Here is a 26,829-nt window from a genome sequence, read left to right on the forward strand (position 1 = left end):
TTTACTGCCACAAAGTCACTCCAGCTGATATGAGTCTGACCGCTAGCTACAAGTGGATTAATTCCCCGCGGCCAAGCCACACGGAAAACATCTGCTGAATATTTCACCGACAAGCGAACAGGCTGTGCCGTCCAGCTGCAGGTACGCGCAATGACGAGTGGCAGCACGATGGGACGGCTTATCAGATCCAGACGCCGAGCCAGGGACAGTCAGGTACTACCGCCGCCAACTTTCCCTAGCGAAAAAGGCGTGGCAACAGCAGACAAGGAACCAGTCAGGAGCTTTTCCTGGTACCAAAGGAAGTTGGTAACGCACACGTGTGGAGCGCTTTTCCGTTTTTCAATCTATTCATGAATATGATCATTCCTTATTGCTTCCTTCCTTTCTTCTTCCTCCTGTACATGCCTTCCCTCCTCAGCGCTCGTTCGCGGGACAAAAGAGAAGGTGTATGTAGGCGTTATGATGATACTCTCCGACCGATAAGGGATAAGGGGGGAAACCCTGGCCAACTGTTTGAAGGGGTAGAGAAGTTCGTAAGGCTTTCCTAACTGGTTCGTTTCTAGGGCACAGGGGTAAGCTATTTGCCACGTCGGTCCTGGATTTTATTGATGATGGCTTGTCATGAAACGAAGGGCGGGGTAGATGGTGGTTTAACGCAACAGAGTATAATAGTTGCCCGTTGCCTACCGTACTTTGGATAGGAGTAGAGCAGAGTACGTATACTCAATGTAGGTAACTTATGTACTATAGCATCATCGTTAACTCTACCGTTTTATGTCTTCTTTTGTTTCTTTGGTCACTTTGAGTTACATGTAGTATGTAGATTGGCATGCGTTGGACTTACATGTCCCTCCCTACCCGTCCGCTCGCCGCCGTTAACGTTCATCCGTCAGATATCCAAAGAGCCGTGTGTATCAAAAATCTCACCTCCCAAACTCCCTCTTTCCAATTCCTCCCACTTCACAGGGTGAGATCTCATGATCAAAGCGCTTAATCCCGGCACCGGAATCCGGAATGCTGTCTACATAACCACCTGTATGTATGTAAACGGCGAGTACCTACATCTGTAAGTAATCACCCCCGGGGGGTCTAACTCTCCAATCGTGGGGGATCGTTCGCTGCATAACATGCCCTGAGCGACAGTTGAAGGGTTCAAGGATTACTCACTCACTCCCCAGCGATCAAGCCTTATTTGCTGGGAGGGAAAGAGAAAAAAAGGTTATTACCCGCATGTGAAGGAAAAAAACCGGGATTACGGTAGAGTAGGTAGGGAGAAGGGGGCGCTCGGTTTAACATAACTTTTTAATCTATGACATGAACCATGAACCAATCGCGCGGGTAGGCTAGCTTGCGCGGGGCGTTTTATCAGTATGAGGGGAGGGGAGAGGGGGCCGCCGATAGGGGAAAGTGGAAGGTGGGAGGGAAACAAAGGGGAAACTTTACCTTCGTAGAAGCCACATGCTATAATTTTGACAAGTAGTGATTGGGTCGGTGAGCTCTCAGCTAGTGTCGGGACTGAAATTTAAGCAATTCCCAAACACTTTTGTTTCGAAAGCTGGGCCCTGCCTCATTAAAAGTCTAAACCAATACTTGGCAACGCATTCACATTTTCTTTTCTAGAAGCTAGAATGAGAGCTCGAGGGCCCACGCGCGCGTGGTGGCCGCTCTCAGGATCTGGGTTCATTCTGTGTCGAATCCATAGACGTTATCATGAGAGCTCATGTGTACTGAGTTGAAGTGCAGTGCCACTCTCACCGCCTCCAACAATTGCAACTTCAGCAGTAGCTACCATCCGCCCAGCATAGCCTTGGCTGAAAATAACCCCCAATCTCTGTTTTGTTTTCCACTGTGTCAATCGCCTCGCAAAACACCGTGACGCCTAGCTAGCTATTGTCGATATCTAGCCGTACTTCCGCAAAAGGGGGGACCGGGGAGCTTACAATGCTTGTGTACATTAGAAGCCGAGGAAACAAAAAAAATCTCACTGCTGACGTTGGTTGGTTGGTTGGTGGATGGATTCGTTCGCTAGCCGTGTGGGATCCGAGATCGATCTCTATTGGATTCACCCCCCTTCTGGTCACTGTGCTTCTAGTAGAGAGGCTCAAATAAAGTTTCCACTGCACGTCTGCGGCGAGCTAGCTACTCTAGTAGCACAGTTCCCAATGCGGGTTATTCATGAACCCTAACCCACTACCACTGCTCTACTAGCTAGCACTACGGGCCCATCCATCCCATACATCTCCATCTCCATCCATCTCCATCCATCCCCAGTCTAGATCCAAAAGCTTGAGAACTCATTAAACCAAACGATTCCATCCAATGTCCGAAAAACAAAATTGCACAATGAACATGTTAAACCCTCTCATTACCTCCATCTCTCTCGCAAGTCCACATACTCGGGGCCGATGGGAGGAACCTTGGAGCTGATTTGTCTTGGGCGGTTATTGATCCCAGTCTCAGAACTGCACTTTTTCCCTTCATGACCTGGGAATATTATGAGCAGGTATGAAGAACCCCGGTATGCTATGGTAGGCTCGGTAGGTAAAGTACCTAGGTAGAAACCCGATAGAGAGAGCTAGAGGCCTGAGAGCACGAACCTGGGTTCGTAGAGAATGCAGGATCAATGGCGCACCTGGAGGTGAGATGCGATTAATTGGGATTGTCTACATGGAGCTAGCGCTCTCCTCCCTTATCCAGCCAGAGACAAAAAACCATCCCCCCCGCGGGCAGAGTTTGTGATATCCATTACCTACCAGATCCAGATACACACGCCCTACAAGCCGGTAGGTAGAGTACATTCGCACAAAGTACCTCCAACAACACCACCACGATCGATCACCAGTACCCACGCGCCAATCCTGCAATCTATCACCACATCCCCCGCGGCCACGGTTAATTGGTTAACACGATTGCATTGTACCACATCATCATAAATGAAATATTACGGCCCTATAGACGCCGCCTATATAACTGACACAGAGCCCTCTAGCCAATCAGGGCGCCTGGATCCTGCCAGCTAGATAGGTGCTAATTAGAATCTAGGAATTCGAGAAAAAAAACTACAGTCGCAACTCGGTATGCCAGAACTCAATGCTGCCCTGTATGGGATTCTCTGTGTAGGGGTATTACTTTTCTTACTGCAAGACCAATTTGTTATCCCGCATTTCTTTGTTCTTGGCAACTTGGCATATCGAGTTGCGACTGTACTAGCTAGGGAAATTTTAAAGCCATTACTGTATCTAGAGTACATGTATGTACTGAAACATTACAATCCAATATCTAGATTCCAAACCCTCATTCCCGTCAATCGGCTTCACATGCCACACCGCCAATTAGTCTTTCGCCTAACTGTCCACCCAGCAGCCGTAGTTTTCAGTAGAGTATGTAGGTACTATGTAGAGTAGCTGTATGGCCAGCTAGCTGGTTACATATAAAGCCTACCTAGTACATGTATGCATAAAAACCGGACTGACATGTACCTAGTTATGCAACACACGGAGCAGCCACCGCCGACATGTCTCACCCGCAACCCCCCCCCCCCCCCAACCCCCGGTCTCTGAGAGCTGACGTTGACCATGGCCAGCCATGCCGACCCCGAATAGCCGAGACCGGGCAAATCCGAGGTAGCTAGCGAGCGGGACCTTCGGTTGGGTATTAGGTTATTCTGACCTCCCACGACGCTACTACAGTAGACAGCTAGCTACAATCAATGTAGTGGGAGCGCCTGTGAGGATCCTGATAATTTACATGGAGATGTGGTATCTCGTAATGGAAATTTAATGAGTGAAACATTTCTCGCTGGCTAGCTAGCTACTGCTTCGATCGTGATACCATATATCGGAAAACACTTCGTTGGTTGTGAATAGATGGCGGGGAGATTGCAATCACTGTATAATCACCGGTGAAGTCAAATGCTGACGACTCCGGGAAGAAAACCCATCCGATCCTCCGTCGGCTCTACAGGCAATGTCAGGTGTTTGTTTATTTACCCCCACGCAGTTGTTTGTTTCAATCACAACCTAGCACTCGGATCCGGCACAATTTGCCATTACCCACAGTAGGGTTAGGGTTATCGGTACTCTAAACCTCATCTAGACGCCGAGGATTCATTCACTTCCCGAGAATATGTATTAACGAAAACACGCGTCAACACTACTTACAACGCATCTCCAAAGAACAACCCTCCCCAGAAGACGGCTTCAAGAGCCCACAAATCAGATCTCGCGTCAATCCGTGTTCATATGTGTACTCTACCTACATGAACCCGAGCCGACAAACTTTTTCCCACTGAGGACAATGAAAATTTTTCCTGTCTCTGCGCGGGCTGGCAGGGCTGGCAGAGCAACATATTCTGGCGAACACTATTTGCAGGAACGATACTCCACGATACAGATACTTCCGCTGTCTGTCTGTGTGTATGTAGGGTACAAGTAAGGCTTATCGCAAACCCCTCAAGGGCTGTCTCAGTTTCCCAAAGCGGCATGGAGGGGTCGTCATGCAGCCCTAACCCCGTCGGTACGAGTACCGGATGCGGCGTAGCTGAACTGAGACATCGACAATGTGTTGTCGGGGGTTCCAGAAAAAGCCAGGTGGTGTCGTCAATGGAGTGATCGGAAACTGGTGTTCCTAAAGCGGTGGGAAACCATGCGGGATGAGCCGTGTTGGAAGCGAGTGATTGAACGTGAGGAAGCGAATGTCGCGATTGTGATCTTGGGGTACCTGGGATTGGAGGGGGAGTGGAGTAGTTGCTGTCTTGGATATCTAAGGCTGAAGTTGGTTATCTAAGGTTGAAGCGATGATGATGATGATGTTCGCTGTACCTACATGTGAGCCGCTTCCTGAGGTTTGATCGAGCCTTCCTGTAGAACTGCCGACGAGGAAAGACTGAGACTGACAACGTCAAGCTTATCTTCGTAAAGTATCGATCGAGTTCTGTCTTTCCTTGACCTGCAGTAAGATTGGACCCAATTCTGGTACCTGTGACAGGATCCATAGATAATCACTCGGTTTGAGAAACACAGGCGCCAACTCTGGCGCTTATGTCCTGTAAAATATTCTCTAGCCACAGCCTCAGCCCAAGTTAAGCTACCCAATGCTGTAGGCACAAGTTTCTTCTTTCTTCTTGATGCTATTGTCATCAGCGCGCGGCTCATAGATATTACCGCCGAATCTTCTTCGAAACGTAGGAAGCTTCAGAATCTATGTGCGTATACGTACGTATTCCATAAACAATCTGTTACCCGCATGTAAAGGCGAAGAGGTAATTAAAGCTATTGCCTTCGACGCTCTTTCTCACACCTAGCCTTATTACTCGTAAGTGGGATAGCTATGGTGCGAGAAGGAGTAGAGGGAATCCTTGACAACCCTGTACGTACACAACTTCAGCTAATTCTTTATTGGCTCCGAGGAGCAAACATTGATGAGCCTCACCTTGAACTCGACTCTATGACTGTAAGGGCTATCTTACCGAACTGGTGTGAACAGGGTTGGCGGTGTTGCCCTTTAAGCACTCTCGCACCATAGACGATTTGTGTGTTGGCGACCGACAGAATGAGATTCCGAGTGATACCTCATGAGCAACGGCGAAAAGTCATTTCCAAGACGCGCGGCCAAAACGATTTTCTCATAATAGAAATTTCAGAGGAGGTTATTTTCAGGCTTTGAGAATGCTGGAGAGATGGGTGAGGGGGTGGTTGTTGCTCCCATGTGACTGTAGGGAACGGACCTTAGTTGCGAGTCTTTTCGGATTAACGGCATACAAAAAGAAACGCATCTGTAAGATGCTTATTAGCATTCAAAGCTTAATTTTAATTCTGTCAATAAATGGTAGCTGATAGTGTCGTTGCCGACTAGTAATTCCGACCTTCGGGGCGGGAGGCGGAGGCGGGGTAGTATATATGTGGCGTGTCCGAATCAAAGTAACGTGACAGCACAAGGAGTCTCCTGCAGCCAAACCACTAATCGTGTACCTTGGATACAAACCTGGGACATGTCAAGTGGTGGGGCCCGCTCGACTGGAGAGAAAAAGAAACAATGTTTGACGGCCGGAAAATTTAAATGCAACATCGCTGCCCTGTAGGAATATAAGCAGGAGAAAGCTCGAGATAGATGAATGGAGAGCCTAGGACCTTATCCGTATCTAAACACACCAATTTCATAAGTTGTACACCTCCAACGAATTGAGTTTGATGGACAAAGGGGAAGTGGTTCAAGATACCAAGAATCCTTTTGTTTCCTTTGCGGGACGATGGTGGCAAGTGCTTGGTGATGGAGCGACACTCGGCCGCTCAATGTCTCGGGCGGGATTTGGGCTCAATGGGAGATAGGGCTCCAGTCCGTCCTGATGCTAGTCCACTGGAAGTATGTGAGGGGTGTTCGGGGCTGCTTTGCATTGAGCACCGGTGTTAGTGCTTGCTATAGGATTAGGGGAGGTAAAGGTTTTTGCGGGTTTGCGTAGTTAAGCTCACGAGTTATCTGAACTTTTGAGTACATGTTTGTAAATGAAGTGTAAGGATAGATCACGAGACTACCGATTTCAATACATATTAGCAACACTGTATTCATAGCTAGAGAGGGCACTCGGCACGTACAAGTGAAACAGATATACCAGACTAGCTGGTATATCTTGATGGATAGAAGGGTTCCTCAAGTCATTCGCATTACACTGAGCGCGGCTTTCATGAAGACTCGGTACGTACCACCCAAAGCTTATTCCAGACTCGAGCACTTTATATCGTCCTCACAACTGACGTTTGTTTCCTCCACACATTCGAATTATAGGCTGACATTCACCGTTAGCTATGTCTCTTTCAAACGACAGAATTTGAGCAGAGCTCAAACCTCCACTCTTCATGGAGGTCGTTAGCAGTCTGGCGGGATGATATTGTCCCGGTCGAGCGCCGGCCTTGGTATTTCTTCAGCACAACATATCTCAACGTGGCATTAAATTACCCAGGACACCTTCCGTAGGCCTATTATCTCTCCACATAGCATCCATTGGAGATATATAATTATCTTGATCTTCAAACCATTCAAATCTTCTGGTGTTCACCCGAGGCTTGGCGGTCACCTTTGGCGGGTTTATCAATCAGATGAGAAAATACTCTGGTTTAACAATGTGGGACTAGTCTCCATTCCAGTCTCCAATATCCCAGATGCAGATCTCCGAATCGGAGTTTTATTGGCTGCAGGTACATTGGGATCCAGAGTAACTATAGTGCTGGTCATGTGATGCGCGATGCTAAAGTCTGACATGCATAAAGCAGAAGTGAGCATCTGTATTGTACGTGCCGATATAACTTTAAAATTATGAGCTATTACAAAGCCAACGTCTCCTCCCCCTCCTCCTCCCCTCATCCTCTCCTACTACTTCAGCTCTTGAACTGACTTCTTCAACCCCGGCGACACTGGCTCTAGGACATCCAGAACCTCGTTCCAGAACCTCTTCTGCGTCGCCTGTCCATTCTCACTCGTCACCCAATCCGCTGGCCTATATTGCAACAATTATATTAGCACAACCCGCTTTCACAATTGCAATCACATAACGAAACAGACAAACAACTTACGTCTCAATCTCACAGTTACTCAAGTAGCCTCCATGGCTCCTCGGCCCCTTACACGCTGCATCCACCAACGTCCTACTCCCCTTCTCCGTCGGCCTCGCAAAGAACATCTGCAACACCCTCATTCCCAACCCCAGCTCCCTCGCCAGCTCCGAATAGCAAAACCCCGGATTCAACGTATTCACCACTACCGCCGGCTTCCCGCCCTCATTCACCGGCGTGATCTTCGCAATCTCCCTCGTTAGATAAACATCCAGCAGCTTCGACAGCGGATACCGCGCCCCCATATCTTTCTCCGTCTTTGCTCTATCATTGATATGGGCCAAGATGCCCTTCTCAGCCTGCGTGGGCCAGGTGTTATACTGCGCCGCCACAGACCCCCACCGATGCACCTCCGACGCAACAATCACCAGGTGCGGCCTCCACCCCGGGTTCTCCCTCCCCGACCGCACCATCTTCGGCAATAGTCGCAGCGCTAGCAGCGCCGTCGAAAGCACATTCACCTGCAGCGTCGACTCCCACCCGTCCTCCGTCACTCGCCAACCATTGGTTGCGATGGCCGCATTCAGCACCACGACGTCTAGTTTCGGGAGCGCTAGCGCCCGCTCGATGAACTCGTTCGTGCCCGCGAAGGAGCTCATGTCGAGTTTCCAGACCTCGATGGCGGCGGGGTTGCAGTCGGTGGTGGAGACGATGAAGGACTTGGCGGATTCGCCTTTTTCGAGGTTGCGCACGGCGAGGATGACGCGGGCGGCGCCGAGGCGGACAAAGTGGCGGGCGGCTTCGCGGCCGAGGCCAGTGTTGGAGCCGGTGACGATGACGGTCTTGTCGTCGAACGGGTAGGAGGGATATGGGAGGGGGAGGCTTTGGAGAAATATTTCTGTGATGTTTGACATTTTGTGATGATTAGATATTGGGAATTTATGGGTATGAAGCGAGGAGAGGGTGTCTGGGCTCTTTGTTTAAGTTACTATTCAGTGCTTATGAAGATTGGAGATGAAAGAGTTGGATTTGAGGATTTGAAGCTCATGAGAAGGGTCGCGGTTTAAGTATTCCAGAGAGGTCTCGCCCTTTTTTTTCCCCTTCACAATCACAACTACGTAAGAGGCTACCTACGTATCTACCTAACTGACGATCAGATCTTGAAATATGTGTCTCCCCTGGAAAAGGCGGGAGCCGGATTTTGTACTATCTCCACACTGCTAGTAGGGTGGTCGGCGAGAATCTGCCCGCACATCTTATCGGTGGTTTGGTTATCTCCGTTAACCCCAAGCGTGCTGGTGTCTTGGCTGGGCATGGTCAACCTAAATACTGCCCTGGGCCGGTGCAATTAATTGAGAAACGCCCGTCGGATAGTTAACAGCTGACGGGTGTGACGATAGTTGGGCTTGTTCTGAATCCTTTGAGCGCATTATTTATCACAGATCGTTAAATCAAACGAACTCCTCAACGCTATACGATATGAATATTGTTACACCGAAGGATCATAAAATATCACTCTACATGCAACCCCCTGTTTCCTGAGCGTCCTATCAACCACAAGCTTAAGCGAAGCTTCCGTCTCGTCGAATGATGCGCCATGGTTGGAATATTGCACGGTTTTTGCTTTGGTTTTGATCAACCAGCAGGAATCGTCGAATAAGCAACCACGCCAAAAACACGAGGATTAGGAGGGGAATTATCCCAACTATGTACCATACGATTGATGGGTGGTTGTTGAAGGTGTCGACATTCATTCCAAAAACACCCTGCGTTATATATGTGTTAGTTGGAGTTTTCGTTCGTGAGTAGGATTAACTAGGCGTACCGTTAGGAAGGTGAGAGGTAGAAATATGAACTAGGACGGATATGAGCATTAGTACCACTGGTATAAGAATTCGGACCTTGGGGGTGTTTTCACTTACTGTTACCCAGCTGAGACGGTTCATCGATGCTCCATATGCATTTGCCGTTTGCGCCTCTCGAAGAGACGCAATAGTAAAAAGCTACCCGCCACGTAAATGATCAGTAAATACATGCACCCACAAAGTGCCATCCCGCGCTCACCATTTGCAAATTCGTATGCGTCGGCTCAACCAAGTTCTGCACAATCTGTCGCTTCAATCTCAGAAACTGATCTCGTATCCATCTCATATCCTCATCCTCCAAATTGATGAGTGAATTCCTTCCCTCCCCAGCCTGCAGCTCACTACAAAACATATCCAGGACTTCAATCTGTTTGTCGATTGTCTGGTCCAGATATTTCCAAAAGACCTCTCCTTCCCAAATCTTCTGGGCGAGTTCTGCGGTGGTCTCCGCAATCACTCGAGCTTTCTACATCCCCGCCTTCTTTAGCTCGATATACTTAGCTGGTAATGTAGGAAGATATAACGTACTAGCGATATAACATGCTCTTCACACGCCGAGATTACCTCTGCCCACTTCGATGCTATCTCATTACTCAAAAACCTAAATAGCATCTGCCCGCCCACAAAATCAAACGCCTGCTGCTTATTCTGAATACCTACGAAGTTCTTCACCTCATCGTCCGTCGACACATCGAACGTCTGCCACGACCGCTCCACATCCGTCGTAAACAGTACTATCGTCTTTGCAATCCGACTATCTTCCGATATCGAGTACGGGATCCAGAACGACTTGGTCTGCCGCAACACGTCCTTCACCGACGGCGCACTCGCCACCAGCTCCTCCGCAAACGTCTTATAAACCCCTAACTCCGTCTCCTCCCACTCAGTCCGCTCCCGTTCTGACCCCTTTGTCTGGTCCTTCCTTTCGCCTTCCCCGTATGAATCCAGTGTCACCATACGCTTCCCCACCGGCCTCCTCACTGAAATTGTCGGCACGCGGTCGTCCAGTACAAACGTATCAAAAACGGCATACAGGTCGCCGGCAAAGCCCCCGCTGTCCTGCGAACACACGAAGTTTGAACAGTTCGCGCTGACGTCGAGGCGCGAGTCGATGGTGTGTAGCTTCCGCCGTTGGGTCACTTCGTTGGAGTCTTTGCGCCGCAGCGTGGGACCGCGCTTGCCCGTGATGCAGGTAATGAGGTTGTAGACGCCAAATCCGTCGAAGAAGGCGGTTTTGGCGGCTTCAACGGCCCATTGACGGTCTACTAGCCTGTGGGTACAACAGATATTGTGTTAGGGTCGAGTCAATGGCGGGATTTTTCGGGGTGGGGTTGGATATTGGGGGGGGGGAACGGACATTTTGCGGATTGTGGGGGCGGGAGCGGATTCGCCTTTTTGGAGTTTCTAGTGGGAGGTGTCAGTTTCTGAAAATCAATTGTATGGGGTCGTAAATATATGTGTTAGTACCTCTGATTCTTCCTTAAAAAACGCACTCAGCACCGCCGCGTCCTGGAAATGTCTATAAAACACCACCAGCCTCTTTACTACTCCCTTCTCTACCTCATTGGACAAAACAAACCGCGGGGTCTCGTCAGTCCTACGTCCATATTCATAAAACAGAAAGCGGGGACAAATTGGCGGATTGAAAACATACCGTCCCACTCAAACGTATAGTCCTTAATCACCGCCTTATCCTCCTCCATCGGCGATGCGCCGGAGGTGTAGACAACTTTTGTGAAACCGCTGGTTTTCATTGGATTTGGCATTTTTTTCGTTCAGAAGCGGGAAACAGAGAGAATAACCAGTGACACTAGGAATCCGTGTTGAATTCTGTATTGGTGGTTTTATATCAACTTCTGTATTGTAGGTATGTCATTATTTCATTCAGTGAGTGAGGGAGGCTGTGCCGCGTGGCGCAGTATAGCCATACATGCGAGTATATATGTGGGTTATTTTGAGGATGTTTGCTATCTCTGCCAGTGCGTCGGAAAGGTGATAGAGTCCGATGTGCTACAGAGTGGCCAGTCATACGTACAGAGAAAGGCGTGATAGTTATCTAGATAGTAATTAATTATTCCACGACGCCAATCTGGTGATTATATAAGCCTCTAATAATGCTCTACACCAAGTAATCAGATTGATGCATGGCGGAGAACCTGGTAATATGGAGTATGATTACATGGATGTATGTATGTAATTAGACTGTCTGCTGTCTCTGTTAATATTCGCCCAGTATGGAGAATCGATATGAGATGAGGGCTTGAAAGTCGGGCAGCTCACTGGCAGAGAAGGTAACGCGAAAACCTAACCCTAACCGACCTTAATTAATGACCCGCGATCATTGGCTCTCGAAGAACCATGACGTCATTGGACGACTCCGTGGGAATTTAGGTGGAATTTGGTGCAATAAAATTTAGTAAGCGGCCTTTCAGGTATCCAAACCCCAATAATGTGGAACGGAGTAATGTGATTTATGGTGGACAGAACGGGCGGAAAGCCGCGAGTCGCCATGGTGAAGCGTTCTGGTCCAGATTGAAAATCTAGCTCCTAAACTCCTTTCATCGATAGTTAGTTAGATACCATCAATAGGATGGGTATACCTATCAACCAAAGATCCATCTGGGCGGCCCTAACCCTGAATTCTATGATTTCATACATTTTTGAACACAAGATATGGCGCGGCTTCCTCCTCTTCAGCCTTGATACGGGCAGCTTCCTCCCTGTTGTTGATACGGGCGGATTCCCCTTCCTCGGGCCTCGGCCATGATACGAGCTGTCTTGATACGAGCTGCCTCTTCTTCGGCCTTGATACGAGCGGGTTCGGCTTCTTGTTCTGCTTTCAGACGGGCTGCTCCCTCCTTGATCTTGATGTGGGCGGATTCTTCCTCGGCCTTGATGGGCAGCAGTTTCCACGTCCCTGTTGAGACGGGAATTAATTAGATATGAAACAGCCCTGAGAGCGAATCTTTGGGGATGGATAGAGGTGTAAAGCAATGGAGTACTTCTAGGTATATTGGTATATTGCTTGAAGATACATGTATGTAGTCAGTTAGCCCGTCTTCAAGCCAACTTCATAAGGCGCTAATCAGGTTGGCCGTTGCTCAGGTTCAATGATATACGTACTTGAAGATCGACTTGGGTGATTGATGAAGACATGCAATTTTGTTGTAGGTATATACATGTAGTTAACGCTCTTTTTTTTTCTTCTTTTTTTCTTGTTTAATTCATTAATTGCATGATTTTCCTAGGTGATAGAGCGTTGTTGAGTAGTTACATATTGCGCTTAAGCGTGTACACGTGTGCCATTTAGGTTTTCGCGCGGGTCTGTCTGGGTTCAAGATTGTGGCCTCGAGAAGAAATTTAATCGGTTTATATATTTGATATCAAAGACATCAGTGCGAATCAAATTATAGCAAGCTAGAAATGTGCCACTCTTGGCGCTGCTGATAATACAGACAGATATACTTCTTCCAAGAGAAGTAATAGGCTATACCTATGGAGCACCCGCTAAATCTAAAAAAAAAATGCACAAAAGAAAAAAGGTGACCAACACCTGTAAAGAAAACACCGCATATGCCCCCATATGAACCCCTATAAAACCCATGCGCCATTCTAAATGAAACAAAAACATACATAAAAGGCTAGCAAGGAAGAAAAATATAGCCATTTCCCCAGAAAGATTGTGGTGTTTACTTGAGTAGCTTGGAAATGAGAAGCTTGAGTAGCTTGGAAATGAGAAGAGAAAAAAAAGAAAAAGAAAAGAAAAGAAAAAAGAAAAGAAAAAAGAAAAAAAAAACTTGATGTGAAGCCTCCACCTACACAAATTGAAGCTCCTCACACCCAACCGCAGATCTCTTCAAGAGCCCACGAATACGAACAATTCCCCACTTCCCTCCCATACGCTCAATTCTCCAAGCACACTGACTGACCGCAATGATGATACCATCTAGCTGGATCGGGAGTCCTTCTGCATGTGCCTCGAAGAAGTTCTTCGCGATGATCAAGGCGTCGTCATAAACACGTCTTCTGGGGCCGCCGTCTTGGACGTTTCCTCTGTAGCCGCTGTTTTCGTCATGGAAGAAGCCATTGAGTACCTGGACTCTGCGGATATTCTTGCAGCGTCTAAGGCCATTGAGGAAGATTCGCCAGGCAACAGGGGTATTAATCAGGGCAAGGCCAAGCTCTGTAAAGCCTTCTCCGCCGTTGTGTACATCTGCGAATATCTTGTTGAGATCATCGGTGTTGAGGACCCACTGTTCCTTCAAGCCTAGTTTCTCGATCTTGTGGCTATAAAACGGAAAGGCGTTTAGAACGACTGTACGCAACTTGCCCAGAGGAATAGGCTCACAGCGCTCACGGGTGTCAGTCAGGAAAGTAAGCTCCTTCTTGTTCCCACCGGGGATGGTGAAGAGTGCATTAATGGTAACTTCAATGAACCCTAGTCCACTGGACCTGAACACCTCAAGGCCCTTCCAGCACTCCTTGGTGAATTTGAACTTGCTATGTTCCATACAACCTATGAGTTCGAGTGTTTTAAGACAGCCGGGCTCAATCTCATTGCTGATGAACTCTGTATCAACTATAAAGCCGGTAAGCTGAAGAGTGTGTAATTTCAACTTCTTTTTGCGATCTTGCATTAACGGCGACATTGCTTGTTTATAGACCTTCCAGTCGAGGATCGGAGGAGTCTTGATATCCTCTGCCGAATTAGGGGGGTTGGAAACACGGTGGTAGGAGTCAAATAATTGACCATAACGCTTTTGATCAATATGTGGCATTGCAAGCTCAAGGATACGGAGGGTATCAGACATGGATATAATGGTACTCCAGACTTGTAACCAATATGTTCCACCTCTGGTGGGAAGATTGTTTAATCGTAGCTCCACAAGCGGGAGATTGCAGAGCAAGAGGATGCTTGGGCGGTACTTTGGCAAAGCTACCCAATCGGGGGTATTGGATCCCTGTTGTTGACGTTTCTTCCTCATTGGTTGCGAGAGATTTAGCTTCATGGTGGTGACGGATTTAATCCCACCCAGAGCCAAGAGAGACTCATTATTCATCGGGACAGGGGAATCCAGGGAGAATGTCTTCAGACCCGGGGTACTCTCTAAGATATCGCCGAGGAAACTGTTGATTCCGTTGAACCCACCGTCACTATCGAGACCTTCATCTTCGATGAGTTCACTAACACGATTTCTACTAATCGTCACCTTTCCATTTTCACCAAGAATAGCTTCTTCCGGGAGAAAGTGGCCGTTATCCATCAGCCTAGTTTGGTTTTCTTCAAAGCCCATCCCAAGACGAATATTCTTTGTCCATTTCTGCAGTTTTGGTTTATTCGCCTTGTTGTTCAAGGACTTCAACAGGCGGCTTAAATATGAGAAGGAGTATCCATGTGGAGGGTTGGGACGCAGCCAAATTGTCTCATAAAGTAGCGGCTCAATGGATTTCTTGACACGTTTTGAAACCCTGAGAAGACGGGCGAGATCCCACGGCTCAAGCTGAACTCATATTAGTATCTTTGATTCAAGCAGGGATCGAGAAGGGAGAACCCAAGAACTTACATAGACACCAATCTTGCGCCAAATACCACCGGTGCCTAAGCCACTAATGCTCGAAAAAGCAGCCTCAACATCAATCGTCCAGGTTGAGATGACAGATTGTGAATCGGTGGCCACTTGAGGACTTTCATGGTCACTATCAGGAGATGATTTGAGAACCCCAATCACACCGCGCCCAATGTGCACTAGGACTGCCTGTCTTGGGGCAGCACGAGCCATATGAAGATGTGGCGGTACGTCAGGTCTTTCAAATCTATCTGGGGTCACAGGACTAGATAAAAGTGAAGATGAACGTGTGGGAAAGTTCCTTTCTGGAGAGGTAGGAGACGGAGGCTCCACACTTGCATGAACTCCGGGAAAGCTATCCCAACTCTCCAAGTTTTGATCCATATCTTTCAGAGCAAAATTGCTCTGTAGTTCATCTGCACTTGATTCCTCGTCCTCCTCTGATTGCAATTGAAGCCTCTCAGTGTTTGCTCTAGTGAACACCCTGTTCTCCTGCTCAGAGGGCTGCAGAAGTAAGCTTCTCCTTTCCATCTTCAAACTTCTGACTGCACCTGTTCTAACTGGTGAGCCGGGAGATCTCAACCCTCCCCTTCTGAGAGGAGAGGACGCTGCTGTAATATTGAGAGGTGATGGCATGAGCGGAGACGTCGAGAAACGCAGCTCTGGTAGTACGTGTGGAACAGTGACCTTCTGAGCCGTGATAGGAATTTCCAAACCCCTTGGATGTCTTGGTGGAACAGGTGGGGCAATAGGAGATGTAGTAGACCGTCGCCTTAAAACGTTTGGCTTCGATGGAGGGGTAGTGGTAATGGCCGGTGAAATGGTAAGTGTGAGAGGGGGGATTGTGGGGACGGCGGGGTTGGCAGCACGGCGCCGACGGCCGATAAGAGTAAAGGAATCAACAAGATTGACAGATGCAGAACGTCTGGGCGTTCGAGGGAAATTTTGGCTGTCAGATGCTGGGATGGAGGATGGGGTTGTAGTTTGTGCCGTATTGGGACGTGGAGGACTAGGGGTTTGAGAGAGCCCCCCTAATTCCTGAGGTAGCATTGGTGGGGTAGAACCTCTAGAGCCAGCATGTGACTCAGGTGGGGTTGGTAAAAAAGCTGGTTTTTCCTTTATTACATGTTTGATGTCAGATTCTATGGTACCTGGGAACAGGGAATTGCTTACCGTATGTGATTTTGGTGAAGTTTGAGAGAAACTAAAAGATGGAAACAATGTAGGTGACTGCAGACCTGCAAACCGGCCTGAAGGCTTTGCAAGTGGCTCTGATGCAGCAGAAATCATGCTTGGAATGAGATCCACCCTTGCGGGCACGTATGAATTTTCATTCATGTCACCTGCACCATTTGTTTTTCTGCCTTTATCCATTTCAAACTTTGTAAATTCCGTCTCTAAGGAGTTTACGGATACTGGTGGTGATGGAGGAGGTGTAGGCAAAATGTGCACACCAAAAGCTGGAGTTGAAAACGAAAGTATGCTCAATCTAGGGTTTTGTGGATACCTGGACGGGAGAGGCGGTAGTGGGGTTGGAGGAGGCAGACGACGTGGACTGCTGGAATATACTTTAGCTACCCAACCAGACATTCTACGGCCTCCCTTTGCTAAGGACCGGGAAAGTGAATGACGTCTCTTATGTGAAGAGCGGGTTGTGCCGGTATCCTGGCGAGAAGCGAGTGAGAGGCTGTGATTCATGATGGACAAGTGGTAAGGGTATCGAGCTAATGGCTGCCTATATCCGATGCACAAAATCAATCTCTTCGAAGGTTCCTATAAGTTGCGAAGGTTGTTGATTTCGTTTTTTATTCGTTATTGTTATATGGCCGAGATTTTAACACTAGAATCCTGACTTTAGTTAAGCTTACGTTCTGCATGTTATCGATAAAAATATCGTGGGCGCACTTACTCGTCTGTGTAATATAGGTTCTCTCTCGTGTATCTTTCGTAATCTGCGTGCGCGAAGTTGTGGGTTATTTCTGTACGTCTGTTGTATTATGCCTGCACTTTACAAACAAACAGTGTGCAAAAGGTCATCCTGAAAAAATTGAATCCCTCCACCCATAGATATAGAAAATATTCTTCACTCAAAATAGCCCTGTGATAATGTATTATTCGCCGGCCGGCATCGGATAAGAATAAACACCGCCCACTCGGTGTGGTTCGCCGAATCAGTATGTGGGAATATGCCTACCGGAGATTGGTGGGTTCGGTGTCAATGGTACAGCTGAGCATGAGTGTGGCACAGCCCTGCCACCAGCACAACCACAACTGCAACCGCCAGCACAACCGCAACTCACATGCGAGCCTTTGCCTAGGTATCGTTTCTATCCAGTTATCGTCTGGATATTCCAAATCTATCTTCAAAATATTCACACCTGGGCAAAGATATCCACAAATCGCAGGACGGTGGTTGTTATCCCTTGATCTTGGAAACCGGGCCAGGGTCTATCCTGGATCCATGGACCCTGTTTGCCTTAATATTTTCCGCCCTGTACCGTGGTCATCTCTAAAACGTTAACCACTCCATTGGGTTTCAGCACTAAGCCTCCAAGTCTACAATATATGAGTTATTGGGAACCTATTCCAGTTGACGGAGACTCCTCAAATCTCGATGACAAGCGCACTCTACCCAGGCGCCATGTCATCTCAGGCCTTGGGCGTACGTGACACCCACCGACATGGACATACATACAGCGAGATACCCAAGTATTGCCTTACGCTTACGTGAGTGTACATCTAGGTCTTAAGAAGGATCTTAAGGGCCCCATACGAAAAATGAAACATGGCTGGAAGGGGCCGGGTGTGGCCCTGGTGGGAATGTTTAGCCTCTCAGCTTGGCAGGGTCTATGGAGGTTAGGGTTTCATCTGCTACAGGTTGAATTTGCATTAAACCTAGCCTTACCAATCTCAAAGAGAGGAGATATCGCGAAGGAGATTTAAATGGAGTAAGCAGTATTTATTCTAGAGAGTGTAGCTCAAGTAAGTAATCCAGAAGTGGTTTTCATTGATATCGAATTGAACTGAACTGCGGGACTGAACTGACCACTAATAAGCATATATGTGCTTAATATTGGATTAACCAACAATCAATCTTGCCACCAAAGGCGACATAATTAACCAATCAACCAATCCAATCTTGCTTCGCCAGTGTTTGAGGTTAATCTGTTGCTGCTAGAAACCTCGTCACTGGACGCTGACCCTATCCCACAGGAGCAGTCGTAAGCCTTGAATGAAGACCCTGATTGACTGGTTTCTACATGTAGATAACCGCCTCCTATCTTGCAGTCAGGAACCCGCATCGCTGGGGAAATTCTTGTTTTCTCCACTCTCGTAAGGAGAGCATGCATGAGCTACACAGTCTCAAATCTACTATTTAGAATATTGATATTATGTTAACATGGGTTATGGTTGATAATCTGGATAGATCATGGAGCCAATTAGAGCGCGATGTAGTTATAAGCTCTAAGATCAATACACCCATAACCCTTTACTTCGTTCAGGGTATGTATATGATCTTGAGGGGACCGATGATATTCATATTAATATATTGGCCCTAGAACTCTTGAAAAATGGCCGGATAAGGGCTAGTTTTCCTGATCACCTGTTTGGGCCCCTGCAAGGACCAAGTTCAAAAGCGTTAATCCTGGTCATGATCATGTTTGAGAGTGATCCATTTATCTCAACGCTAAAGTTTATATGTCTGTAATCAAGTTGAACCGCACTGCGGAAACTGTCTTTAGAATCGGTTTGAACTACTTCATATATAGAACCGGGAAACATTAACGTGGGTCTATCACGTAAGGAATTTCTTGAGTGAGGTATTTAAAGGAGATTCACTTTACTAGAAATATATTCGTGCTTTTTCAATGTGACGTGTGAACTTAGATAACATCTTATTTTCGCCTAAAACTATAGAGTAGACAATTGATACTTGAATATGCGTATTCTGATACATAAAGTATAAAAATAACTGATGTAAAACCTTAATGTGGCAATTTCTTCCGTACATATCTAATACCTTGCATTCATTTTGGCTTTCCCAACTCCAGTGTTATAATTTAGCTAATAAGTTTACGTTAGAAACTGAGCTTCAAGAAGACGGCAGTTCCATAGTAGGTGGACAGACTTACTTGGATAATAAAACGTGTGTAAGAGTACTCATCGGGGAGCATCTATCGACGCCTTTATTTTCGAAGAATCAATCACTTCCGAGTAGGATGTTTACTTGTGGCAGTGCCAGCGTTTCCACCAGACATCTCGACATTAGCCTCAGAGATATCCAATTCTAAACTCAGAATGTTGTTCAAAGCCAAGCATCCTTTGAGACTATGATTTAATCTAGTTTCCTCCTTCTTCAGGGCTTTCATCTCGGTCGAAAGTCTCTCACGCTCGCTGATAAGGTCTAGAGCCATATTCTCGTTGGATTGTTTTCTCAAGGTCGCTGATGTTTGATTAAATTGAGTAGTGATAGAAGGGAGTTCCTCATGAGTGATAGCTTCAAGACGATTGGTGAACCTTTCGATGCAGCTACGGGTTTCAGTAACGCGTTGGCGGAGGAGAGCCATCTCTTCAGGAGTGGAGATGCGGATTTTGCGAGCCATTGATGATGGGCTTTAGTGGAAGTTAGCTTGTGGAGAATATATATTTAAATGCTTGTGAGTAACAAACAACAAGATGGGGGATGGGGCTGGCTTACTAGTTTTCTTGTCTGATAGAATAATCTCGTAAATATGAGGCAGAAATACTTGTGAAGTTGATAAAGCCTGTTAGAAATGTTACAGAGAGGAGATGTAGATAAGAGAAGTGAAGGTGCGCATGAGAGTTGGTGGATGAATATATGTACATGTAGTTGTCCCGGTAACTACATGTAGATGTACATTCATGTACGTGTTTATAATGAGCCCCCTGTTAGATACACGTATATTGGCCATGACTCTAGTGGCACGGGTACTTTCGGCAATTGTACCTAGAGGTAGCCATTATTTATTTTGCACCAAAATTTAAAAATATGTTAAGACGCAGGAGAAAAAAAGGAGGGGGTTGGGGGGTGGGGGGTGGGGGAAAGTCAATGAGTTAACTGGCTTTTCCAGTACAAAGAGCAGGTGTTTTATGATATCTTATCTCAAAGCATAATATGGTGGATAAATGTATTCACCAGTGGTTGTGCTTGTTAACTTGAAAAAGTAGGATTATGATAATATTACCATGGCTCTAGGCCCTTACATGTACCAAGTTTGTTGGTCCTTAAGGGAAAAAGTTGAGTATATAAATGATAGACTGGACCTAACTCATGGACTCCCCTTAATTGTTGAAGAAACCAGTGCAAAGACATGTACCGGTATACAGCCTTTGTATGGTAAATCAATATTAATGCCACTCTTTTTTTGTCATATGTTTGAGCATGCGGCAGCGTGACTGTTAATATATATAATACGACCGCGGCCGGAGGACGTCATCATCCCACCAAAGCGCCGGGGGTTCCGGGGGTTTTAATGGATACCCTCTATCTATATATTTTAATAAACCGAATCTATTGGTGAAAATATGTTCAATAGCCATCAGAGTGTCTAAAGGGACATGGATTGTGGTTGATGAGGATGCCGAGGCTTTCGCGCAAGAAGGAGTGCAGAAAGAAGCAGGGTGAGGAGAGAGGTGGTATGCTCCTGCTAGGAATTAAGTTTCGACTGATGCCACATTTACACGACACAAACGATATGGCACAAACTGATCGGGCGACACGTGTCGAGTTAATTCATCAACATTATGGACCGCGAGACCATTGGAGACGAGATCGAGAGTCCCGAAAAGGATACCGCGTACCGAAGAATCCCCACCTGAAGAGTACATGTATATATAAATGATACATCTGAGATTATCCCGCGGCCGCAAATCTCGAGTGAAAGGAAGGAAGTGATAAAATTGATCCCGCTCGACGCCATGAGTTCATACGATACCTGCTCACCTGTACGGTGCGCATATAGTAGATGTCACTCACCGAAGCACACGGAAATATTGGAAAGAAGCTTAAGCGCGGTACTGTGCGTTAATTGAGGGGGAGTGTCATGTGGAATCACTCATAATGATCAAGGTATTACAGCCCCGCTCACTCGAGCATCAATTACATGTACCTACATTATTTATTAATGCTAGAGATTATACTACCCTTGCTGGTATGTACAAGCAAGCTGGTTAACGTAGAACGCGGTGAAAAATCATGATCATTCGGGCTGAATTTAAGCTCAGGTGTGGACTAGTTGTGGGTTTGCTCTAAATGACATTGATAAAGTATATATAAAGTTAAAGGAAACTACAGCTACCAGTGCTAACTACATGTAACCATGTATAGGCGAAGAAGGACATCTATCAAAACTGCAGCATAAAATACTATAAACCAAACGAAGAATAGGCCCAGCTAATTTCGTTCTTCGATGGCATCTATTTACACATCATTCGTCTTTGACGGCATAAATCCGTGCCTTCTTCGATGCTGGTGGTGCGGTCCGGCCTCCAGCGACATCAATCCCTGCATTATTCTGCCTGGTGCATATGTTTAGAAGAAGCCGCAAATGATCCTTCCATATTGACTCGCATTTCATCCGCACAGGCACCGTGCTGGTCCCGCAAATCATTACTTTGACTCCGTCTTTGCTGATCGTGAAGCCGCACCTATTCTTCGTCCCGTCGCCGTCCTTTCCAGGCCAGGGAATGAAGTCGCAATCCTCAGTGCTATGTTCTTTAACCGTCTCAATTATGGATTTGAGACCGGGGACGGGAGGAGCGGTTTCACTGGCATAGCATTCTGGGATCCGGAGTTGGTTGAGACGAGAGAAAGGGTTTGGTCTAGGGATAGGCTCAGCGAGAATGAGGAGAGGTTGCGCAAGCAGAGCCAGAGAAAGAAAAAGTGTTGTGTGCATTTAGCGAAATTAATTTGCCTTATAATATATATGATGAATCGATAACTCTGGTAAGTTTAAGGGTTTGGGGCAATGCTTTGGAGTTTTCTTTTCATACCCATGTAGGTAGGATGATATATACCCGTTATATGGCCGCATTTTTGCATTCGAATCACCTTTCAAATTTCAATTTGGGATATACAGACCAATCTCCATATCTTGGAACACGGAAAATCTTGCTTCACACCTAGTCTTGGTAGCTCCTACGCGCAGGGTCAATGGTATAAATCCATACTACGTTGTCGCCAGTACCCTGTTTGGAAACAGTGGCTTCTTTGTTCTACTATAAGTATCAGGGTCTTCCGATCGTAAGAAGTAAAATCAAGATGACTCACTGAAAAGAGAAAATAAAGCACAGCGCTATCCAAGATCATGGACTCAATGTTTACGCCACGAAACAACGCAAAGAAATTCGGAAACCGAGCCTTTAACGACCTTTCACATACTAGGGCGCTCGATGGTCACCCTAGTTATCAACAATTTCAAGTAATCTAGGTATTGTTATTATGGATTTGGAACTGCATGTAGTAATTGTCGACGTACATGCCGTTTTACAGTTTTGCCGAGACTACCGTATTAGGTAGAATGCTATAGCAATACCTAAATAATAAATGGGTGGTATAAACAGTAGGCAATACTCTACTAGTATTCGCAAAGAACCATGGCAGATCAAATGCCTAGTTTTTATGCGCGTGCCAGATCAGCACCACTCCACACAAATAATCCCACAAATACCGGATCACTACAGGCCCAATCCCGTATTAGTTAATATGTAGAAGTAGTGCTACAATATTGCTCTCGTCGTTTAAAAAATACAGTAGTGATGCGATACTATTTTGAAAGCGATATTCCCAGCAAGAAGCATCCTGAGCGATACGTCTTTGTCGCAATAATTATTGTACGAAACACGGTATCCGATTAAACACGGTAGCTCTACGGTATCTTACGGCAGACAGAATAGATACGGTAGGGATCACAGGCCCTTTTTTGGTACTGTAAGTGCTCTCCAGTAATTAATCACATGTATGATTTAAAACGAGTTTATTCATATGTAATGAAACCTTGAATAATGAAGACAGGCAAATATGCGAACATCAGCGATACGGCCTTGCCTCGACTCACGAACCCGATCGCTCGATGGAGAGCAGTAAGTAAAGTAATATCGGCAAAGACATGCCTCTTCTTGGAGAAAAACAACAAATCCAGTATATAAAAACGCCCAATCAATCCGGACCTGAAAACGCCGTTCGAAATAACGGTATATAAAGAAGACACAAAACATTATTACAACAACCAAATATACACATTCCCTTCAGGGGGGGGCGCTTTGGGGCGCTCCGAAATGTCCGAAGAAGAAGACACAAGCGTATCGTATTTTGCCGAGAGGAGCGTCAAAATGAGGAAGACTCCTGCGAATACAAATGCGAACAAGGTCTCATCACGGTGGAAACGGATCTCGCGAGAAAAGAGAAATGGCAGAAGAAAGCATAGAGAAATGCTAAAGAAGACACAGAAAATGTAGGTGCCTGTTGATGGGCGAACAGGAGGTCTTTGAGGATTTTCTGGACTCATAGGTCTGAGATTTAGGGCGTATCGGGATGACATTGCTTTTGAGAAGTTTAATGGATGTTGAGGTTAGTGGATCTTTGGTTTTGGTGGTGCTTGATATTTGAGTCATGTGGATTATATAGTATTATGTTTAATTTGAGTTCTGCGTAGAGAATCTTGAAAACGAGGGACCAAGCCCCCCGGTAGTGTTTCATCAATTCATCTCTGACCTACAAGATGTCAGCCAAAAGGTTATTTCGCCTTGTTTCTTGAAAACCTTTGTTAGGCCCGATTAATACTATGTATTCCCACTGTTTTGGGGTCGAGCCTTCTGAGAAAACCATCCTACTTCTAGGCAATAACACAAGTCTAAACTATGTCGATCCAGCTTTAATGTACACATGCAGCCCGAAACCCTAACCCAATAACAGCTGGAAGGGTACTCTTGTTTCAACCTCCCGGCCCGCAACGCAAATCACGCCCACTTTTCCTAAGACTACATGTACTTATGTAGCGGCCTGGTTTTCGGTGCTGAAACGAGAGCAACTTTCCAGCTATCAACTGCCATAGTGTCTTCTGCCTGACTAGTTCTATATCTGACCCTACGCCCCTAGCGCCCGGGGTAACAATTATTATTGAACGCCTGGACTCAATGCCTGAGCTGGGGTGGGGAGCAGGGGGGCATAGGTTCTAGAAGATAAAGTAACTGTAGAAAGGGGTCCGAGGAATAGAGAGCGCTCCACACCGAGACTTCATATGAAGTTTGTAGGCATACTTCAAAATTACTCGTCTCAGTTCATGGACTATCACTCGCGATCGATTACGAAAGTAAGGTATGATGGAGTGGATACGTCGGTCGCGCAAGTAAGGAAAGTAGGGGTCATCCATTCCATTGGTTGCTGATCAGACTACATGCAAATCAGCGTACTTCAGCATTCAGAGATGACTAGAGCTACATATTGCATGTGGAGGGATCTAGGTTAACTATACGTGAACGTGTGTGGTTTAATTCCCCGATGTCTTTAAAGTGGACGCATACAAAGGGCATAAATTAGCGAGTTCAAAGTACGCATTCTGTGTGGTATATATGCGTGCATTAGCAGTCATGCTACATACATGTATGTATGTAGGTAATAAGGTTTTGCACCTCTATGCACGTACCCGTCAGATCAGCACTTGTATCTGTGCCGAACTTTTAACGTGTCCATGCACATGCCAGCCGCCTTTAATCGACGTCATCTAGATCTGTCTTTATAGTAATCGCCACATTAATATATGTCTTATGGCTGCTAACATCTACAGTGAGCTTGAGAGTGGGTCAGTTATCACCATTACTATCCGTACATCCATTTACATACTTGCTCTTATTCAGATGGACTAAATGTAACTCCCAGTATGACACATAACAGCGCAGTTCTACCCAAATGTAGTAGCATATTTAATTAAATTGCCCAAGAAGTAGCAGCCCGGGGCCTTCGCAGTGGTGGAACGCAGGTACGTACACACGTTGAATTCAAGAATACGCCTTAATTGAAACCATCAACTACATAACTACATATAACATGTCTGTTACATATTTCAGAAATAAGATATACAAAAATACAAGTCTAACCCCATTAACTCAAACTTATTAGGCATAGAAAGTCTATGAAGTAGATCCAACCACCGCGTTAAAGTTAACATACCCACTGGACGGGCAACTGTTTGTAATTTTCGCCGGCCCTGTTGCAGTCTTTCCGTTGACTTTGACCACAACATCGCCCACCCTTCCTGAAAACGGCAATTCTACCAATTTGACTCCCTTCGGCACAGAGAAGGTTTTCCCTTGACCACCGATTGTCACCTCCACGCTTGTTGCCGTATTGCTTGCAGTCACAACGAATACGCTATCTCTAACACAATTGACCGCCGATCCGCCAGTACCGGCGTTACCGCAGGTTGTGGAGCCATCACCGCAGACGGCCTTGGGCGTGGTCCGATACCAAAACATAGCCCCTCGGTCGGGACAGTGACATCGCGGGTACCGGCTTTGTAGGCAGCGATGTAGTACGGTAGAATGAAGCGCCAGGCATCGTGGGGCATGTTATTGACATAGACCTCGGCACCAGAGACGATACCTTGGCTGCGTATGGGGCCAATGTAGTGGGATTCGCCGTAGTCGTTCCAGGTGATGATCTTGGAGTTAACGGTTAGAGTTAATCAGCTAAATATAGGGAATGCATGTAGGAAATCTCACCTCAACGTATTGCGGGAGAACATCAATCACAGACTCCCAACGGTCAAACCAGAGGGTGTCGGAGTCCCAATTCCAGTTTTTGGAGTACTGCGGAAGCCTGGTATAAAACCATGGTGACACAGCCATCATGTATGGCTTTCCATTGATCGCACTAATCCACTGATTATCGGAATCGGTTGTCTTTGTGGCTGGGGTTGTACCAAGCGGCCATGCATCCCACACAACTATGCACCACGAATCAGCACAGGATACTGAATGCGAATACGGGATATAGCATATACTCACAGGCACCATCGACGACGTCCAAATGGGTAGCAAAAGTCTGTGGCCCCATTGAAGCCCAGTCAGGAACTAAAAACAATTGTCCAGTACTCGACTCGACCTCACTCCACTGGGAGACAAAATTTGTGCCCTCAAATGTCGAAACCATGGGCTTTCCGCCGACCTTGAATTGCGCAGAGCTGTCTTTGTGGGCATTGATAAATTTCGCAACTGTGGAAACATCCCATGTTCCGCAACAGAGCTATCAGTTAATTTACATTAGCATGGCTCAGAAGTCACAAGCACGATTGAAGTGTTTCACCATGTCGAATGAGATGAATAACTTGAAGTTATTTGCCTCCGCAGCCTGGTAGGCTAGATCAAGCTGTTCTTCACCGTAAGAGTCGGTGGGACCGGCATTAAGGGCAAAGCCATCAATGGAGGCGGCTTTGGCGAGTTGGATGTCTTTTGCCCAGTCATCGAGGGTTTGACCGTAGGTATTGCCAACCTAAATCGGTTAGCCTTGATGATTCGGATATTTGAAACTGGTTTGAGTAGGCGTACCATGTAGTGCGCAAATACCTCACGCGCTGCCATTGCTGACATAGGGGAGAGCGCGAGAGCTACGAGAAGAGAAGAGATCGAACGCATGATGGATGAATTTTCTATGATGGCAAAAAGATAATGGGTGATATCGTTAACGCGTATTATAAGGAGCTGAAATGGGGGAGTGGTTTATATATGAGTCAACTGACCATGGTATGGCTTGCAGTATATATAGTAACTACCCTATAGACACTCAATCATTAGGATGCTACTTCGAGTCACTCAATCTAATATTACCTTATCCAT

The 26,829-nt window shown here is 46.5% G+C and overlaps 7 protein-coding genes across 7 annotated transcripts; 1 reads left to right on the forward strand and 6 right to left on the reverse strand.

Annotated features, from left to right (window-relative positions):
- Positions 1-4,598: 4,598 nt before the first annotated feature.
- Positions 4,599-8,458, reverse strand: LAJ45_09877 (uncharacterized protein; the record flags this gene model as incomplete). Its single annotated transcript, XM_046119408.1, has 16 exons — positions 4,599-4,761; positions 4,825-4,941; positions 5,004-5,036; positions 5,090-5,128; positions 5,218-5,233; positions 5,297-5,365; positions 5,431-5,443; positions 5,726-5,773; positions 5,983-6,073; positions 6,129-6,139; positions 6,218-6,286; positions 6,356-6,384; positions 6,468-6,526; positions 6,591-6,611; positions 7,388-7,489; positions 7,566-8,458. 16 exons carry the CDS (start codon positions 8,456-8,458, stop codon positions 4,599-4,601), a joined length of 1,773 nt encoding a protein of 590 aa, XP_045967483.1.
- A 648-nt stretch (positions 8,459-9,106) lies between these two features.
- LAJ45_09878 (uncharacterized protein) lies at positions 9,107-11,175 on the reverse strand (the record flags this gene model as incomplete). The annotated part of the gene is made up of 8 exons (XM_046119409.1): positions 9,107-9,310; positions 9,370-9,399; positions 9,467-9,547; positions 9,609-9,875; positions 9,938-10,679; positions 10,767-10,813; positions 10,877-10,965; positions 11,064-11,175. 8 exons carry the CDS (start codon positions 11,173-11,175, stop codon positions 9,107-9,109), a joined length of 1,572 nt encoding a protein of 523 aa, XP_045967484.1.
- Positions 11,176-13,224: 2,049 nt separating this feature from the next.
- LAJ45_09879 (uncharacterized protein) lies at positions 13,225-16,026 on the reverse strand (the record flags this gene model as incomplete). The annotated part of the gene is made up of 2 exons (XM_046119410.1): positions 13,225-14,910; positions 14,974-16,026. 2 exons carry the CDS (start codon positions 16,024-16,026, stop codon positions 13,225-13,227), a joined length of 2,739 nt encoding a protein of 912 aa, XP_045967485.1.
- A 1,515-nt stretch (positions 16,027-17,541) lies between these two features.
- Positions 17,542-18,047, forward strand: LAJ45_09880 (uncharacterized protein; the record flags this gene model as incomplete). The annotated part of the gene is made up of 4 exons (XM_046119411.1): positions 17,542-17,638; positions 17,720-17,821; positions 17,954-17,958; positions 18,033-18,047. 4 exons carry the CDS (start codon positions 17,542-17,544, stop codon positions 18,045-18,047), a joined length of 219 nt encoding a protein of 72 aa, XP_045967486.1.
- A 1,134-nt stretch (positions 18,048-19,181) lies between these two features.
- On the reverse strand, positions 19,182-19,580 carry LAJ45_09881 (uncharacterized protein; the record flags this gene model as incomplete). Its single annotated transcript, XM_046119412.1, has 1 exon — positions 19,182-19,580. One exon carries the CDS (start codon positions 19,578-19,580, stop codon positions 19,182-19,184), a length of 399 nt encoding a protein of 132 aa, XP_045967487.1.
- A 1,845-nt stretch (positions 19,581-21,425) lies between these two features.
- LAJ45_09882 (uncharacterized protein) lies at positions 21,426-21,893 on the reverse strand (the record flags this gene model as incomplete). Its single annotated transcript, XM_046119413.1, has 1 exon — positions 21,426-21,893. The coding sequence occupies one exon, from the start codon at positions 21,891-21,893 to the stop codon at positions 21,426-21,428; it is 468 nt and encodes a 155-aa protein (XP_045967488.1).
- A 3,232-nt stretch (positions 21,894-25,125) lies between these two features.
- Positions 25,126-26,829, reverse strand: LAJ45_09883 (uncharacterized protein; the record flags this gene model as incomplete). Its single annotated transcript, XM_046119414.1, has 8 exons — positions 25,126-25,330; positions 25,387-25,655; positions 25,717-25,940; positions 26,002-26,239; positions 26,300-26,485; positions 26,542-26,642; positions 26,733-26,766; positions 26,821-26,829. The coding sequence occupies 8 exons, from the start codon at positions 26,827-26,829 to the stop codon at positions 25,126-25,128; spliced, it is 1,266 nt and encodes a 421-aa protein (XP_045967489.1).

Source organism: Morchella importuna, assembly GCF_003444635.1.
Source record: "Morchella importuna strain M04M26 chromosome Unknown Morimp01GS039, whole genome shotgun sequence".
NCBI classification, from domain to species: Eukaryota; Fungi; Ascomycota; class Pezizomycetes; order Pezizales; family Morchellaceae; genus Morchella; species Morchella importuna.